Raw genomic sequence first — 18512 nt, 5'->3', positions numbered from 1 at the left:
TCTGCAGCAAACTGCATGCAATCAATCTTTGAGGAATGGGCCACTGGTAAGAAGGAGTCCCACGTAATTACCTCATTTGGCTGAAGAGCAATCTGTGCATATAGAAGCCACTCTAAGATACTGCTTGTTTGCTGAGTGTAATGACCAGTATGACCTGTAATATTAATAAAATTATATTCAATGTAAATTATCCAAATATTTATGGTAATTCACGCTGTGGATTAGTTTTAAATGTACTATATCTAATGTTAACAAGTATGTTTTTTTCTTTAAAAGAGCATTACAAATTGGTAGGATTGGATTAAAATATTAATAATAATTTAGTTCATAAAGAAAAACAAAAACATCTAAGAATGCAATGGAAAAATCATGTGGTACTGGTAATTAGCATTGCTTAACTAAATACAAATTTCCGAGAGTCATTAGGACAAGAAATTACCCAAATACTGTATAACATTTTCAACCACAGATCACTAATTAGCATGTTCGTGAGTACCTACAGTATATTGAAATTCTGAAAAAATTCGTGATTTTCACAATCATGGCTGAAACAACCCAAAATTTATCTCCCACAAAAGATTGCATTTTGGGTGCATTTCCCTTAAAGTGTTTTGAGGGATGTGCATTTTTCAGCCTAAAATTCACTGGGATGTTGTGTATACTGTGTTTGAATACTTTCAAGCAGACATGCCAACATATGACAGGGCACTGGAGACTAAATCAAAGCACTTTGTCCAGCGTTTCAAACTGTAGACAGAAAAAGTAAAGATACCTTTTTTGAGGGACTGTACATAGATTTTTATATGGTGTTTGATGAAGTCCCACATGATGCTAGCCTCTACAAGACAGGCACATGACGTCACAGGCAAAATATTTTAGGGGATAAACAACTGACTTGAAGACAGGCAACAAAGAGCAGTCATAAATGGAGTAATGCACAGTCTCGTTCAAGATTCTTCGAATACTGTTGGAGACAGCTGGCAACTCAAGGCCGTTTGTTTACTATTGTACGTAGTATAATATAATACGAAACAAAGCCCAACCATTAATTAAGCAACGGGGAACTAAGTAACCAATCACCGATCACTTTTAAATTTATTCATAATTTTTACTACATACTATAGTAAACAAACGGCCTTGAGTTGCCAGCTGTCTCCAGCAGTGTTCGAAGAATCTTGAACGAGACTGTACATTCAGAATGGAAAAGGTTCTCACTGGAGTACCACAAGGATCAATCCACTCTTTGCAATTTTTACATTAACAACATCTGTGAAATTATATTGAGTCACACTGTCTAGTTTGCAGATGATACAAAGGTATTTGGAAAGGTGGAAAAAGTCAAGGTGAAGTTACAACCATGAAAAAAAGATCTGCATGACCTGTTCAAATGTCGCAAGACTGGCAAATGCTCATCTACATAAAATGTAGGGATAAAACAACCCTAATCACAACTATTCTCTTAATAACACATTCTGGGATACTGTTGATAAAGAAAAAAAATTAGGTGTCATGATAGACCAATCACTGAAGACTGTGCAACGGGTAGTATCAGTAGTGAAAAAATCCATCAGAGATTCAGGAATTATAAGTCATTCTTTTATATAAACACCATATAAAGGCATGAAAACCTTACCTCCAGAAAAGGTTTAAAGCCACTAAGATGTTTCTTGAACTATAGCATCTCAAATGTCCACTAACAACTCTTCAGACAAGACACAATAAGGCAGATTTCATACAGGCATTCAAAATCTTGAGAAGGATATAAAAGGTTAATCAAGGCCATTTTCTCATAATGTCATGTGCTACCAACTTTATGCTCGCCAAGGTGTCATGCAGGACGAATATAAGGAAGTGCTTCTTCACACAGTAGATAGTACTGTAGTCTAGTAGACCTATGTCATCGTCTACTAGCACAAGCTATGGAAGCGAGAACAATGGAGGGATCATACACCGGCCATTGGCCTCCCTTCCTCAGCATGGCCACTTCTTGTTTTGGTGGCCATTAGGTAAATAAGGTATGATAAAAAAGTTTCTGTCAAGTTTTTCTTTTTTTCTTGAGGAAATGTCTAACATGAAAGATGACATTGCCAATACTACAGTACATTTATATTGATTATCAAGTGTCATTAAGGGCTTACCGGTATTAGAAACAAAAGGTATTGTTATCTACTTTATCCTCTTTGCCACTGATCGGCTCATTAACCGCTTGGACAGTTGGTCACATCTTTGTTACACACTGTTGGCAAGTACTGGCTCCAGAATGTATCTGTACCTGCACCAATGAAGGACACGTCTGGTCCTGAATGAGCTCACACTCAGTGACATCACAATGCTCTCTGGTAGATTTATCAAAGAGTTCACAACTCTCACCCCAAAAACGTTTGCCCTGACAGCTTTCTGAACTTGTGGTTCCCTTCAACCTTAAGCTCTGACCCCTAGTGGGAAGGGCATCAGCCAGCTCCAGGTATGAACATTTAACTGAGTAGCGCCCTCTAGATGTTTATAAACTTTTATAAAGTCACCCCTTGCATGCCTACAGTATAAGATAAGCAAGCGTACTAATCTCTCTGGGCAACTGAGGTGCCATCGTGCAGGCGCCAGTCTGGTGGCTCTCTTTTGGACATATTCTATTAACTACAGACTTTAAAATATCTCAGAGACCAGATGGGGTGACAGTACTCTATGAAGAGAAGCACGGTCCTCACCTTTGAAGAGCGTTACAAGATATCTGAATGCCTTTCTTATAAGATCCATTAGCTTAGCTGCTTAATCCGCCTTCTCACAATGATCCAAGAACTTCAGTTTGTTGTCAACATACACACCCAGGTACTTTTCACATTTGGTCTCAGTTAATACTGTTTGATACTAAAGTTAAAGGCTTTTTTGAAACTTAAGTTATTGTTATATACATGTTAGATACTAAAGTTATTGTTATAGGCATGTTAGACTCTAAAGTTATTGTTATATGCATGTTAGATACTAAAGTTATTGTTATATGCATGCTAGATACTAAAGTTATTGTTATAGGCATGTTAGATACTAAAGTTATTGTTATAGGCATGCTAGATACTAAAGTTATACGTTATTGTTATATGCATGTTAGATACTAAAGTTATTGTTATAGGCATGTTAGATACTAAAGTTATTGTTATAGGCATGTTAGATACTAAAGTTATTGTTATATGCTAGATACTAAAATTATTGTTATAGGCATGTTATACTAAAGTTATTGTTATAGGCATGTTAGATACTAAAGTTATTGTTATATTAGATACTAAAGTTATAGGCAAAGCATGTTAGATACTAAAGTTATTGTTATTGAGTTATTGTTAAAGGCTTAAACTTAAGTTATTGTTATATACATGTTAGATACTAAAGTTATTGTTATAGGCATGTTAGACTCTAAAGTTATTGTTATATGCATGTTAGATACTAAAGTTATTGTTATATGCATGCTAGATACTAAAGTTATTGTTATAGGCATGTTAGATACTAAAGTTATTGTTATAGGCATGCTAGATACTAAAGTTATCGGCATGTCACTTAAACTGTCATTAAACAGATGTTAACACTAAAGGTATTGTTGAATGCATGTTTTTACCAAAGCTCGTGTTAAGAGTATGTTAAGTTACCAAAACTAGCAATTTACCAAAGTCATGACTAATGTGCTCCTTGAAAGGGTCAGGAAGTGCCCATACCACAGTGGTGCGGGTGGCCAGGCTCTTCAGCAGCGGCCGTATTGTTGTCATTACTTGCACTGCAGACTCATCTATCTGCTTCAACACAGTAGGCCTGATATCCAGCAACTGCCATGCCCCTGTATCTGCAAGAGTCTTTATCAATTAAAAACCTTTCTACTGTTAAGTGCATTTTACCTTCTCTTGGTGTATAAACAGTATTTCACTCATGAAATCCTTCTTTGGAGCATTTTTCCTCTATTTATGTACGAGAGATTTTCAGAAAAGGTGCTTTAAGTATTTCAGTAGTATTATTAATATTGACTAAGACTGATATCAGAATGAATGTGTGAAATTTCTGTGAATCCGAATTTAACATCACTATGAAATCTTGAGAAAGTGCTTTGTGGGGAAAATTAAGCTCACTTTAAAATTGTCCATTGTAGCCAAGGATGAAAATTGTTGTACATAAAACTTCTGGCTGTTTAGATGAACTAGCCTTTGAAAGGCAGATTGTTTGAAATGATGGAGTTATGTATTGATTTTGAGTGAATAAATGCAGTTTTGTGGAAGGAGCGAATGTTTGGGGTTAAGAGCTTGGAGCAGCTAGTGCTGAAAGAGGTCTCTTACCAGTGGGAAAACTGGACAGGAGTTAGAAGGTGCCACTGCATCTCCTGGTAAGGGGTAGTTAAGCTTGTATATGTGTTTCTCTCTCATGTTTAGTCAATTCCTCCTTCATACTCCAGGTTACTCCAGATTAGGACAAGGAGAAAGATGTATTTTGTGATTTAAAGGAAGTCAACTGAATTCATGTTATGCCCTATTATATAATTTAATCTTCTCCATTTATCCTTAATTCTGTTTCTCCTAATTTATCCTTTCTGTGAGCAATCTTAAGGTCTTAACTTCAGCTAGTCATAGCCACTGGCCTCAGTCACCTCTTAGATGAGGCCTAGTCATTCTCACCGAGTCTCACACTCCACCCCTCTCCTCACTTCTTCAGGACCTACTTTGATCCACCTGTACACCATATAAATTCATGAGATCCATTCTGGTTTCAATGGTGAGATACATTTGTGTGACCCATGGCACCTTAACTTTTAGTCGTGTCATATATCTTACTCACTTCTGTTATGTTAAACTGACTAAATGTCCAGGGAGGAGTGAAGGATGTACACTACCTTTTAATACCTACTTTGCAGTGAAAAAATATACATTAAATCCGAGATTACAATAGATAAAAACAGGTAATATTAATTTTTTATGTTTTTGTGTAGTCATTCTGTGTAACTCTAACTCATAACTTCTTTGGCTTTTGACTTGTGTCCTCAGATGTTTACATGTCCTAGACCTATTAAGATCACCTCTCTTAATAAAGTCAGTGTCCATCCTATATAGTTAATAATTATTTACTTATAATGAAAATTTTGGCCAGTGTTAAGTAATTTTACCTAGACTGCGCTAAATTCCTCATCAATGGTTAGAAATTACATTTACAGAATGTTTCCTCTGAGTCCCTCCCGTGAATGGCACCCCATTTACCCCATATCTCTATCATCTTTCCCATCTCTTGTATGTATGTATCAGTCATAACAGTTATTTTACCTATAGTATACTAATTCCTGCACTACACCTCTTAACAGTGGAACAAAAACTACCTTTGGTCATCATTTGCCACATACTCAGTAAGTTTAAACTTAATGGGAAAAGAATAATTCAGTAGTACAGTATAGTCACTTTCTTCCATAATTATACCTGTGAATGTTTCGGCCATGACCACAAGACGTTACCTTGGTGATCACTCGACATTTTGGTCTTGATTGCTAATTTTCAGCCCCCAAAAATAGTTTTTAATAATTTTCACTTTCAAATGGCTAAAATAAAAAATAAATAGTGCCCGAACACCTTCATGGTAACTGACCATGGTTTGGTTATATGTGTTCTGCCTTTTTCAATCTAATATTAAGGAAAAAGTTGTTGATTTGAAACTCACTTAAAATTATAAGATCTGGCAGAAGCTCCTTGGGTGCATTAAGCCATCGATGAAAGAGCTGGAGTGCCCCAATCTTAACATCTTCCATCTTGGTGTGGGGCTTCTCACTCTTGTCAATGAGCGCCGCCCAGTGGAAGTCAATGATCAATCCTTCTGCTCTAGCACACTCGACTCGAAAGTTATACTTGTATTTCTTCCAATGCTTGGAGCCTTCCTCTCCCAGGAACTTCTCAACAGTAAGGACATCACCCTGAACAACAAGAACCACTATGTTCTTTCAATGGTCTAAAAGTACTTAAAAATTTTATCCTGGAAGAAATTATCTAAGTTAAATTATAGTGTACTTCTTGAAATGTACAAAGTACAAAATCTTAATAATGTACAGTAAGAACCATACCAAAGTGGTAAAAGCAAAAAGTAGCATCCCCAGACTTGACCAACACTGGAGCAAGTTCAGATACATTCAGGAGCGAGTGCATGCCTAGTACTTGCCAACATTACCTAATGGAGGCATGACCGACCGCCCAAGCATCTAACAAGATGATCAGTGACGAAAAGGATCACAGTGGCATTTCAAAATGTAAGTCAATTACCAAAATTTATGTTAAAATGCGACTACTATATATTCAGAAAGTACTACATAAGATAAAGGTGTAAAACATTTTAATGTTAGAGTAAACCTGGCATATAAACTCCAGTAAACAATATACTTAGAACACAACCCAGGGTTACATATGTAATAAGCAGTTCCACGATATTTACCAATTGAGTAACTAGGATTTTTCTACATAAAAGATTGTTGTTACAAGCAACATTGCGGAAATTGGTTGAAGATTGACGGAGGTGCTCAGTAGAGTCAGTAAGCCTCAGAGATGATCTGACAGCAATACAGTACAGTCCACATAAAAAAAAACTAAGTGCTGAATGGACGAGTTGACAGTTCAGGGTAAACACAAGAAATACACTCTGCCACGTTCGTAGAGTGATAAGGTATATATAATTTATAATAAAAGTATAAAGTCCTGCTATAATAGTTGAAATAAGTTTATTTCTCTAGAAACAAGGCAGCTATTTGCAATGACGTCACTAGTTTCAAACTCGTCACTGCAGTCAGAGGTAGTAGTAGGGATGGCCTATTCAGACCCCAAATGCCAAGTTCAGGTAAGTTTTAAGGGTATTTTTATGGACTAAGTCATGGACATTTCGTAAGAGAAGAAATGTGCCGTGAAGAGCAGCTTCAAACATGCCCCGATAGGTTGGATGGATATATGAGTGATAGGGGTTGGGTGTAAATGGGACTGCCCAGTATGGGTAAGTTTTAAGGGAGTTTTTTATGGTCTAAGTCATGGACATTTCGTAAATGAAGAAATGTGCCGTGAAGAGCAGCTTCAAACACAGGTTGGATGGATATATGAGTGATAGGGGTTGGATGTAAATGGGACTGCCATGTATGGGCCAATAGGCCCGCTGCAGTTTTCTCCATTCTTATGTTCTTTTGGACATTGAAAACTCCCATGTTCACATCAGCTCATCTGTCATGTAGTACTCTTATCTTGTAGACTTTCTCCATTTTTTCAGTACTAGATGGATATACAAGTAAATTTAGAAGTACAGTAAGTCCTCGTATAACGTCGGCCCACTTAACATTGTTTCGGTACTACGTTGCTAATCCTTAGATACCAAAAATTCTTTTAGCGTCCCGATGACTCAGTACAACTTCGTTTTGCGTTGTCACGGACTACTTTTTATGGTGCATCGCCCTCTCTCGTCTGGCCGCGCTACGCTCTCTCGGCTCAGCAAAGTTTTAGTGACTTGCCACCCTCCTCCGATCCCGCCATACTCCTCCGCTCCCGCCATACTCCTCCCCTCCCGCCATTCACCTCCTCCACTTCACTACCCACCACACACTCATTCTACCACCTCCACCCATCGGTGAGTACCAATACAAACTTACAGTAGTACAGTAGTTGTATATGTATGCATTTTTTCCTATAGAAATGGCAATGCTTTTCTGTATATGTACAGTAATGTATTTCATGGGGCAAAGGGAGACCCAGGAACATAACTCCCGTATTTTATCTATTTCTTATGGGGAAAATTGACCTGCTTAACGCTGTTTCGTATAACGTCGCGTTTTTAGGAACGTTAAGCGAGGACTTACTGTAATGACATTGTCTGGAGTTTGTTTTCATAATGCCCGATGCTAGTTAACATGACAACATAGCGCTGTTATTGTTTTGATGATTCACTAATGAACAGATCCCCAAACTGTGGCCCACTAAATCAAAGGAACTTAAGAGCCTTAATAGACAACGTGGCGGTGCTCAACCCTAGCCACCTCCTTATCATGGGGGACTTTAGCTATGGCAACATCAACTGGAGAAACGAGTCCACCCCAAATGACTTGAATATCCCTGCTACTCTTTTTGTAGAAACTCCAAGAGATAATTTTCTGTTCCAACACGTTAGAGACCAGACACATTACAGAGGGGAGCAAACACCGAAGCCACATGACCTCATCATAACAAATGAGGAGGGTATGGTGGCCAAACTGGAACACCTTGCCCCAGTTGGCACCAGTCATCATATAGTGTTGTCATTCAGATTTAACTGTTACCTAGCTCAGGATAAGGCCAGGCCAAGGTGCAAATATTACAAGGGAAATTACAACGGGATGAGGGAACAAATGAGAGGTATCACCTGGCCTGACTCATTAAGGCACAAGAACGCAGACACTACGCTGAATATCATAACTAGTAAAGTGACCCATTTGATCAATAAATATATACCCAAGACCAAACCCAGTGCCTCTAGGAATACGAGGGGATCCCTACACATGAACCACGCGACAGTCAACAGAGTAAAGAAGAAAACCCAGAAATTCAAGACGTGGGTTGGGTCAAACGATGAGCAGGACAGGAGGATGTATGGAAGAGCCAGAAACCAAGCAAAGATAAAGTGTAGAAGGGCTGAAAAGGAGTTCCAGAGGCTGGTTGCAAGCAAGGTCAAGTCAAACCCAAAGGCGTTTTACTGCTATGCAAAGTCGAAATTAAATACACGAGTAGGAGTATCAGACCTGAGGCTTGAAGATGGTAGTTATGCAGATTCTGACCAGGTTAAACCTGAGGCATTGAACAGCTTCGTTTCCTCGGTGTTCACAAGAGAGGATGCAATTAACCTCCCTGCGTTGGAGGACAGACGGTTTGACACAGCACTAACCCACATTGTGCTCACAGAAGAGGGTATTAGAAATAAACTGTCCAGGCTAAAGGTCCATAAGAGTCCCGGCCCTGACATGGTGCATCCTGGAGTGCTAAGAGAGTTGTGCAACGAGCTTACCGAGCACCTGAAGATCCTGTTTTGTAAATGCCTGGATGAACAAAAGGTCCCCAGTGAATGGAAAGTGGCTTATGTGAGTCCTATCTTCAAGAAGGGCGATCGTCACTCCACGATCGACTATAGACCGGTGAGCCTGACCAGCATAGTATGTAAAGTACTTGAGAGCATTATAAAAGATGCCATGATGGAACATCTGCAAAACAACCTTGCAAAGGATTGCCAACACGGTTTTATGCCGAGGCGCTCCTGCTTAACACAATTGCTCAAGGTATTGGATATTTGGACCCATATTCTGGAACGGGGTGGTAATATCGACAATATTTACCTAGATTTTGCTAAGGCTTTCAACAGTGTACCCCACGAAAGGCTGAAAATTAAACTGGAAGGGTACGGAATTCAGGGAAATGTCCTAGCGTGGATAGAAGACTTTCTACATGACTGCAAGCAGTGTGTGGTGATTAATGGCACGAAATCATCATCCGTACCTGTCACAAGCGGGGTACCACAGGGCAGTGTATTGGGCGCTCTGTTGTTTCTGTTTCATAAATGACATGCCTGACGTTGTACACTCCTCCATACAAATGTTTGCCGATGACGCCAAGTTATTTCGGGAAATCAAGAACCAAGCGGACTGTGAAGAGCTGCAGAAGGACTTCTGTGGGCTCCAAGAATGGTCGAGGAAATAGCTGCTGAGATTCAATGTCATGAAGTGTAAGAGGATGCACCTGGGACGTACCAACGGTAAGGAGGCGTATCATATGCCCCAACGGGATGAAGAAACTGCACTATTTGAGACTGAATGTGAGAAGGACCTAGGTGTGTATGATGACAATGAGCTGAAGTTCTCGGGCCATTGCGAGAAGAAGGTAAATCAGGCAAATAAATTATTGGGTCTTATAAGAAGGTCGTTCAGATATCTAGACGGTCCGTCCCTCGTAACGATCTTCAAGAGTGAAGTGCTTCCCCATCTGTAGTACTGTCACCCCGTCTGGTCCCCGAGATATGCTAGGGACTGTCAGTTGGTTGAAAATGTTCAAAGGAGGGCCACCAGACTGGTGCCTGCACTTCGGCACCTCAGCTACCCTGAGAGATTGGAGCGCCTGAACTTGAATGGCTTATACTACAGACGGGCAAGGGGTGACCTAATTGAGGTGTATAAGCCTCTCAAGGGGCACTACTCGGTCGAGTGTCCTTACTTGGAGCTGGCGGATGCTCGCCCCACAAGAAGCCGCAAGTACAGAAAACTGTGAGGGTAAACTTTTTCGGAGTGAGAGTTGTGAACTCTTGGAACAATCTACCAGAAAGTGTTGTGACGGCACTGAATGTGAGCTCTTTCAAGACCAGACTTAACCAACAGTGGAGCAGGTTCAGGTACATTCAGGAGCCGGTGCATGCCCAGTACTTGCCAACAGTGCATAACAGAGACGTGACCGATCACCCAAGCGGCTAACGAGCCGATCTTTGGTGAAGAGGATAAAAGAAAAGTAAAAGTAATCAGAGACGTGACCGATCGCCCAAGCGGCTAACGAGCCGATCACTGGTGAAGAGGATAAAAGTAAAAAAGGAAAAGTAAATTAATGGGTAAAATTTTACTTTAACTACCATAAGTATTTTGATGTTTAAATTCGAGATAGGCTATATTGGGTAAATTTTAAGTTTTGGTCATCCCTGTACTTCGACATGCAGACTATGTTTTTTCTGGTGGTTTGCGATGTGTTATGAACGATTTTGACCTTCATTTCTATGGGAAATCACTAGTTTTGAGATACTACCTCCCCCTTACCGAAGTATATTAAGCTAACCTTATAACTCATCATACCCTAACCTAACCTAACCTATGACCTGTATTTTCTTATGCGATTGAAAAATGTTTTGCGACAAAATGTGTCTTATTGTTTAAAGTACTTAATCCTATAGTTAGAATCTTAAGGTTCCCCAGATGACCAAAACCAAAATAATACCAATATTGTTTGGAATGTTCATATAGTAGCCTACTATTGAAATTTGTAGTATGGGCAGCTAATATCCATTGAATTAGTTTATGTGCTTAGTAATATCTATATATTCAAAATAGTATTGCACAGTAAAACACAATTAATTATCTAATAAAAGTAAGTAAGTAAAGTAATACAGTAATATTTATTTACAGAGCCGATCAGCCAAGAAGGTTGGACAACCACAGCTGGCTGCCTCCCGCTGGAAAGCTCGCCCCAACCAATCACAGAGCTTTTTCGCAGTCAAGTGACTTTTTATCAACTTTAACCATCATTTAAATTTAAAATTTATGTACATTATGTGAAACATTGAAATATTCAGGATTACATAACTTATCAGAAATTAGTGTCATGTCAATAAATTTTCCAGCCACATCAAAGTCCTACACCTAGAAAAACTTGTGTACTGATAAAAAACACAACATTCCTAAAACTTAGTTTGTCTACACTTATCACCATTATTATTTTACAAAACAGCATATTACAATGTGTACATAGTGTACTTAAGAATAGGCAGGTCCTCACCTGGTGGGTGGTTATCTTAGGCTGTAGGTCCCGGATAAGGTCGAGAAGGACCTCCACGTGCTGCCTCACTCGGGAGTCACCCACATAGGTGATGTGCGTAGAGCCCAAGACTTCACTTCTCCTCCTAACACATGTATGAAGGTCCTCAGCTCGGAACTCCCTCATCTGACATGCAAGATATGGCAGTTGTCCCTTCGCCTGCTCAAACCTCCATTCCTGATAAAAGAATCCGGAAACAAGGGCTTATGCATACTAATACTGTACGAGGGTGAATATTGTTCATTTGTATCATAGCAGTGGAATTTCAGAATAACAAATGCTGTGCCTGTACTGTATGGTGATAGGATTCATACACATGTGATAATACAGTGTTTCCATACTCATACAATGTCTCACTTTAAAAAGCTGGTTTTCCGGCATCTTCGTGGTGTAGATTAATATACGTAATATTTTTTCTTTTCTATTTTTAATTTATTTTTAGCCTTATTTTTTCGACCCCTAGGCCCAGCTGTGGGTCAATGTCTTGTGCCCCGGTGGGCTATTCCCCGAAAAAAATACTAATGGTGTATAAACAAATGTGAACATGATCTGTGTTATAAAGTATGAAATTTGTAAAAAAATGGTAACAGAAACACGTAAACATACATGTATTACTTTTACTTTTATCCTCTTCACCACTGATCGGCTCGTTTGCCGCTAGGGCGATCGGTCACGTCTCTGTTGCCCACTGTTGGCAAGTACTGGGCATGCACTGGCTCCTGAATGTATCTGAACCTGCTCCAGTGCTTGTCAAATCTGGTCTTGAAAGAGCTCACACTCGGTGCCGTCACAACACACTCTGGCAGATTGTTCCAAGAGTTCACAACTCTCACTCCATAAAAGTTACCCCTCACAATTTTCTGGGCTTGCGGCTTCTTCAACCTTGAGCTGTGACCCCTTGTGGGGCGAGCGTCCGCCAGCTCCAAGTAAGGGTACTCGACTGAGTAGTGTCCGTTGAGATGCTTATACACCTCAATTGGTCGCCCCTTGCCCGTCTGTAGTATAAGCTAGGCAAGTTCAGGCGCCCCAATCTCTCAGGGTAGCGGAGGTGCCGTAGTGCAGGCACCAGTCTAGAGGCCCTGCTTTGGACAATTTTAATCAACTGACAATCCCTTGCATATCTCGGGGTCCAAACGGGGTGACCGTACTCCAGATGGAGAAGCACTTTCTTTGTTCCGTTGGGACGTCTGATACGCCTCCTTACCATTGGTACATCCCAGGTGCATCCTCTTACACTTCGTGACATTGAATCTTAGCAGACATTTCTTTGACCATTCTTGGAGCACACAGAGATTCTTCTGCAGCTCTTCGCAGTCTGCTTGGTTTTTAATTTCACGAAATAACGTGGCATCATCCGCAAACATTTGTATGGAGGAATGTACGGCATCAGGCATGTCATTTATGAAACAAACAACAGCGGGCCCAATACACTGCCCTGTGGTACCCCGCATGTGACAGGTACACATGATGATTTTGTGTCATTAATCACCACACACTGCTTGCGGTCACATAGAAAGTCTTTGATCCACGCTTGGACATTTCCCCGAATTCCGTACCCTTCCAGTTTAATTTTCAGCCTTTCTTGGGGTACACTGTCGAAAGCCTTGGCAAAATCTAGGTATATATTGTCAATATTACCACCCTGTTCCAGAATATGGGTCCAAATATCCGGTACCTTGAGCAATTGTGTGATAAAAAGGAGCGCCACGGCATGAAACCGTGTTGGCAATCCTTTACAAGGTTGTTTTGCAGATGTTCCGTCATGGCATCTTTTATAATGCTCTCAAGTACTTTACATACTATGCTGATCAGGCTCACCGGTCTATAGTTGTTCGTGGAGTGACGATCGTCCTACTTGAAGATAGGACTCGCATAAGCCATTTTCCAATCACTGGGGACCTTTTGCTCAACCAGGCATTTATAGAACCGGATCTTCAGGGGATCAGCAAGCTCGTTGCACAACTCTTTCAGCACACTGGGATGCACCATGTCAGGGCCGGGACTCTAATGGACCTCTACCTTTGACAATTTATTTCTTATAACCTCTTCTGAGAACACAATGTGGGTCAGTGATGTGTTGAACCGTCTGTCCTCAAACGCAGGAAGATTAATCGCATCCTCTCTTGTGAACACCGAGGAAAATAAGCTGTTCAATGCTCAGCTTTGTCCTGGTCAGAATCTGCATAACTACCATCTTCAAGCCTCAGGTCCGATACTCCTACTCCTGTTTTTAATTTTGACTTTGCATAACGGTAAAACGCCTTTGGATTTGACTTGACCTCGCTTGCAACCAGCCTCTGGAACTCCTTTTCAGCTACAGTTTGGGGATCTGTAGATACACCCGACAATTTAATTTTACATCACTTGAATTCTTCAAAAACATCCTCTCCCTGTACCCTCGCCTGGCTGGCTCTACGGTCTTGCCTATAGCATAGATAACCACACCCCTCTTGCAAGTGTCTTGAGAAAGGTTCGTAAATAAGTCATATCCGTCAATACTGAACTGGAATATTCACAGAGGCGTGTAGACAAAGTTTATGCAGAATTACGTGAAGACAGAGACTTACATATCGAGGGTATAAAGAGAGGCGTGAAGTGAGACGTAGTACTACTAACCTTAGCGAGTGTGAGGTTGGTACCCTGGAGACCAGAGCCGTCATGAACGTGGTCACGAATCATAGAGGGAGATTCTTGGGCCGCCACCTCATAAAATAATTCTGGCAGGAATTCTCTCTTTTTTTTCTTCCGTGAGATCACTTTTACTAGTAAGTCCGTCATGTTTGACATCTTTTTCGATCTACTTCCAATTTCAAATATATCTCTACACGTTTGATGTTCATTTTTCATATTTCTGGGTATTTGTTTTTGAACGTCGTGTTTTTCAATAGCCCCATAGTTAAATATTACAACTACAGCAACCACGATTGTAAATGTTACAAGTATTTTGGCAGACCTCATCCGGTTGACGGTATTTATATACTGTATATATCGACAAGAAGCTCTGTGAATATAATTGTCAAGAAACATTGGTCAAGAACACACAGTACTGTACACACCAATGGCCACGAAAACCATATTGTCAAGGAGTCCCATAGTTGTAAAATGATTACCAGTAAACTCCATTTCTATACAGTAATATACACACACACACACATATATATATATATATATATATATATATATATATATATATATATATATATATATATATATATATATATATATATATATATATATATATATATATATATATATATATATATATATATATACTATGTCCCTGTAAACAACACAACTACTATACACTGCTATAATATCAACACAATACACCACTTCTATAACAACACCAATACTATGCACTGCCCCTATAAAACCAGCAACACCATACACCGCTCCTATAACAACAATGGAATATTCACGGAGGTAATATAATCGATCTGTTTGTCATACGGTATAACTCTGAATACTGCACAGCCGAGTATAAACGCAGAGTACGTCACCAAGAGCTTCGCCCAAGGCAACTGCCCTGTTGATTTATTTCACCAACAATTACACAGTACTGACTATACACACATCCCTAATTAATTAATCATGCATTTTTATCAATTAATATTTACTCTAAATATTCTCCTTCAAATATTACTCTCTAAAAGCATTTAGTTTCCCGTTACGTAAACTGTATACCCCCGCCCCCCTCCGTCTCTATTATACTCGGCTTTTCCTGGTCAAGTACGGGAACAATCGCTCCGGCAGCGCCTTGACTATCTTCCTTTCAATGTTCTTCTAGGAGGAATGTCAAACAGGAAATGACCATAAGGTAGTTACCTCAGTTACAGCGGTATTTTTTATATTTATTCTTTGGCTACGTAGTTTTGATGTTTTAAGTGTGTGTGTGTGTGTGTGTGTGTGTGCCCGCGCACATTTCATGGGGCTAAAACTTACAAAAGGACATTTAATTTTAACAATTTACATACTGTATAGGCCTACACAGTTCTTAGTTATTCTTTTGGCAAACTGTGTATCTTTTAGAGAGTTTTAAGATAAAATTGTGTATTTGCTAATTATTCCACCACAATAGTCAACATGCAAACTGATTTAAATCTTCCTTCCCCATGTTGAGAGAATAATACGCTAATGTCTTCTCTTCAGTGTCCAATGTTTTCACTCTCCCAATACCTTCTTTACTGTAACTATAATCTTGTCACCTGACGTGGACCCGCCTGCAGGAGGGCCACCAGACTGGTGCCTGCACTTCGGCACCTCAGCTACCCTAAGAGATTGGAGCGCCTGAACTTGCCTAGCTTATACTACAGACGGGCAAGGGGTGACCTAACTGAGGTGTATAAGCATCTCAAGGGGCACTACTCAGTCGAGTGTTCTTACTTGGAGCTGGCGGACGCTCGCCCCACAATGGGTCACAGCTCAAGATTGAAGAAGCCGCAGGGCCAGAAAACTGTGAGGGCAAACTTTTTCGGAGTGAGAGTTGTGAACTCTTGGAACAATCTACCAGAAAGTGATGTGACAGCACCGAGTGTGAGCTCTTTCAAGACAAGACTTGACCAACAGTGGAGCAGGTTCAGGTATATTCCGGAGCCGGTGCATGCCCAGTACTTGCCAACAGTGCATAACAGAGACGTGACCGATCGCCCAACCGGCTAACGAGCCGATCAGTGGTGAAGAGGATAAAAGTAAAAGTAAAAAGCTTCCTAACTGGTCGAGCACTACCTAGAGATTAAACGGGGTGCTTATATGTGATTCCCTATCTGCCATCCAGGCCCTCTCCTTAGTGTCTCCCTTTAGTCCAACATACAGTACAGTATAACACGGTTCTTGCTTCATTGTAGCTTATGATATGATAACTGTGTAATAGAGTTCATGTGGATTCTGTCTGTTGTTGGTTAGGTACATAATGCGGTTGACTGTCTGTGGTGTTATTCTCCCTGATGTTGAACCTACACCCTCCCTCCTGTGTGACCCTCACTACCAAACACCACAGGTTTTCCAGATTCCAGTATCCTCCTGTGCTAACACTGGATAGACCATCCGCCCAAACGGCAAGTAAGCCGGCAGGTGGTGAAATGATAATAGAAAAAAAAATCTATGTACGTCTGATCTGGGGATCTAGAAGCAGAAAACTTGGGGTGGTGTACACACATTAAAAAAAAAGTACAGCGCGGATTATGTGTGAAACAATATGACACCACGGGCGAGGGATAGTAGAATATGCGTTTAAGATAATTAATGTAACAGTGCTAATGGTATTAAGCTGGTCCTGTGGGACGTAACGAATATGGCCCTACCATAGGTACAGTAGATGGAAACCTCTGCCAGACAGGCACGCATATCAACCCTCCTGACACATCAGGTGATGTATGGATCAATCATTACCGAAATCAGCAGACCTCCCCTGCGCGATACTTTGTTTACTGTGTGTACAAGGTATTCGGAGAAGGGCTACGTAACTGTTAACCCTGCTGAACAATTTGACTTATAAAGACCGTCTCTGTTAGCTAAAGATAAACATCGCTTAAGGCCTTATTCGTAATTATAATTTCAAGTTGATCATCATACATGTGCTGTCCACAGCAGCTGAGATAAAACAGCTTCTCATTACGTAATACTAATATACACAAAACAGCTTATTTGAGTAGACAACTGTGTTTTCAACGTGTTGACCTTTGAGAGAAGACTGGACAAACAGGGGGTAGATCAAGATGCATTCGATTTCAAGAGCATTGAATATGATGTAAATCCACTACCCCACTCCATTCAACAACGATTAGTATTATAAAATCACTTTAAATCAGGATAAACAGGCATAGAAGCTTTGTCCAAATCACATGTTAGTAACCTAAATACGTGGAGAGAGAGGGAGGGAGGCAAATCCCGGGTGTTCGGCGGCAGAGCGGGTGACTGCCTGAGCGGGTGAGCGTTGTTAGTGTGAATTCAACAGTGGTGATGATAACACGTATTGTCAGCGCGCACGCCAAATCCGGCAGGTAAGAAGCGGTGAGTCGTGTTAGTGGCTCTTATTGTCTTCATCATTGGTAAGTACAATGAATTATTATTTTTATATAGCTGAGAGAAATATGGTGTACTACTTTTAACCTAACTTAACCCAAACTAACCTAACCCAAAGTCAGGGATCCCTCATATATCCACTGGTAAACAGTGGGACGCAGTGTTTAATAATAACTAAACAATAAACAAGTACCCCGGCCCTCATGATATGTTCAAAATATTAGTAAACAAAAAAGAAAAAAATTAGAAAGATCAAGTGTTTGCCAAAGCACTTGGTCACAATTTCAGCTACCTAGCTCAAAAAGTGCCACGGACATCGCCCAGAACAAGCGAGCAAGCACTAAAGAGCTACCCTGCCTTTCGTACACACGTCGGCACTTGAGAGAGGGAGGGGGGGGGGTGGTGTGGTGTATAAAACTACCCTTTTCAAGTAACTATCCTCAGTTCACATGGTCACCTGATCTGACGTGACTCAACTGCTACAACATTCCCAGACAATTATTGTAGGTCAAGTGGGATGTTTTACCATGGTATACAAAACTAATCCCCACCACACACCACCTGTCCCGCCATACACCACCTGTCCCACCACACACCACCTGTCCCGCCACACAGGGAAGAGCTTCATTATGTCGACCTCACGAGTCATCCAAGCCGCCTCAACATCGCCAGGACAAGAAGTGTGGTTATTACAGTGAAGTAATGAGCATCTTATATTTTTAACATGAAGCCTTCACACCAGATGTTTGCTAGTGTCCACCGAAAGAATGAATTTTTCTGCAATATGTTTATCAAGATTTTTCTATAGTTGTGTGTAATTCCATTATTCTTATTTGATAAATTATTATACAACCAACGAGGATGGTTTGTGTTGTGCCCTCAAGACAGATCGTAGTTTAGTTGAGTCTTTATGCTGTATGTAGG

At 40.4% G+C, this 18512-nt stretch overlaps 2 protein-coding genes across 4 annotated transcripts in view; one reads left to right on the top strand and one right to left on the bottom strand.

Annotated features, from left to right (window-relative positions):
• Window positions 1-3744: 3744 nt before the first annotated feature.
• On the bottom strand, window positions 3745-15101 carry LOC121875529. Its single transcript, XM_042380101.1, has 4 exons — window positions 14987-15101; window positions 14184-14568; window positions 11529-11744; window positions 3745-3823 (listed from the first exon to the last, which is right to left on the bottom strand). The coding sequence occupies exons 1-4, from the start codon at window positions 15013-15015 to the stop codon at window positions 3779-3781; spliced, it is 675 nt and encodes a 224-aa protein (XP_042236035.1). The 5' UTR covers window positions 15016-15101; the 3' UTR covers window positions 3745-3778.
• Window positions 15102-17458: 2357 nt separating this feature from the next.
• The window catches only part of LOC121875528 (beta-1,3-galactosyltransferase 1-like), a 30442-nt gene continuing 29388 nt past the window's right edge, over window positions 17459-18512 (top strand). The window contains exon 1 of one of the 3 annotated variants that reach the window (XM_042380098.1): window positions 17459-17566. In XM_042380098.1, the coding sequence (XP_042236032.1) occupies window positions 17526-17566 (41 nt within the window). In that variant the 5' untranslated portion in view covers window positions 17459-17525. Of the gene's footprint in view, window positions 17615-18512 lie in introns of all 3 variants that reach the window. The other 2 variants (XM_042380100.1, XM_042380099.1) reach the window with 2 other exon arrangements.

This window comes from Homarus americanus, unplaced genomic scaffold (assembly GCF_018991925.1).
Source record: "Homarus americanus isolate GMGI-L3 unplaced genomic scaffold, GMGI_Hamer_2.0 scaffold44579, whole genome shotgun sequence".
Lineage (NCBI taxonomy): Eukaryota > Metazoa > Arthropoda > Malacostraca > Decapoda > Nephropidae > Homarus > Homarus americanus.
The sequence above is the reverse complement of the archived record's forward strand: the minus strand, read 5'-3'. Positions and strand labels throughout refer to the sequence as shown.

Excerpts from the sequence above, each read along its gene's own strand:
- LOC121875529 (XM_042380101.1), bottom strand. The coding sequence starts at position 15,015 with ATGACAAACAGATCGATTATATTACCTCC. Across the intron at positions 14,569-14,986 it reads AGATCGATTATATTACCTCC|AGCTTCTTGTCGATATATAC; the intron begins GTGAATATTCCA and ends TTATATTCACAG. Across the intron at positions 3,824-11,528 it reads CTAAGATAACCACCCACCAG|ATACAGGGGCATGGCAGTTG; the intron begins GTGAGGACCTGC and ends AGACTCTTGCAG.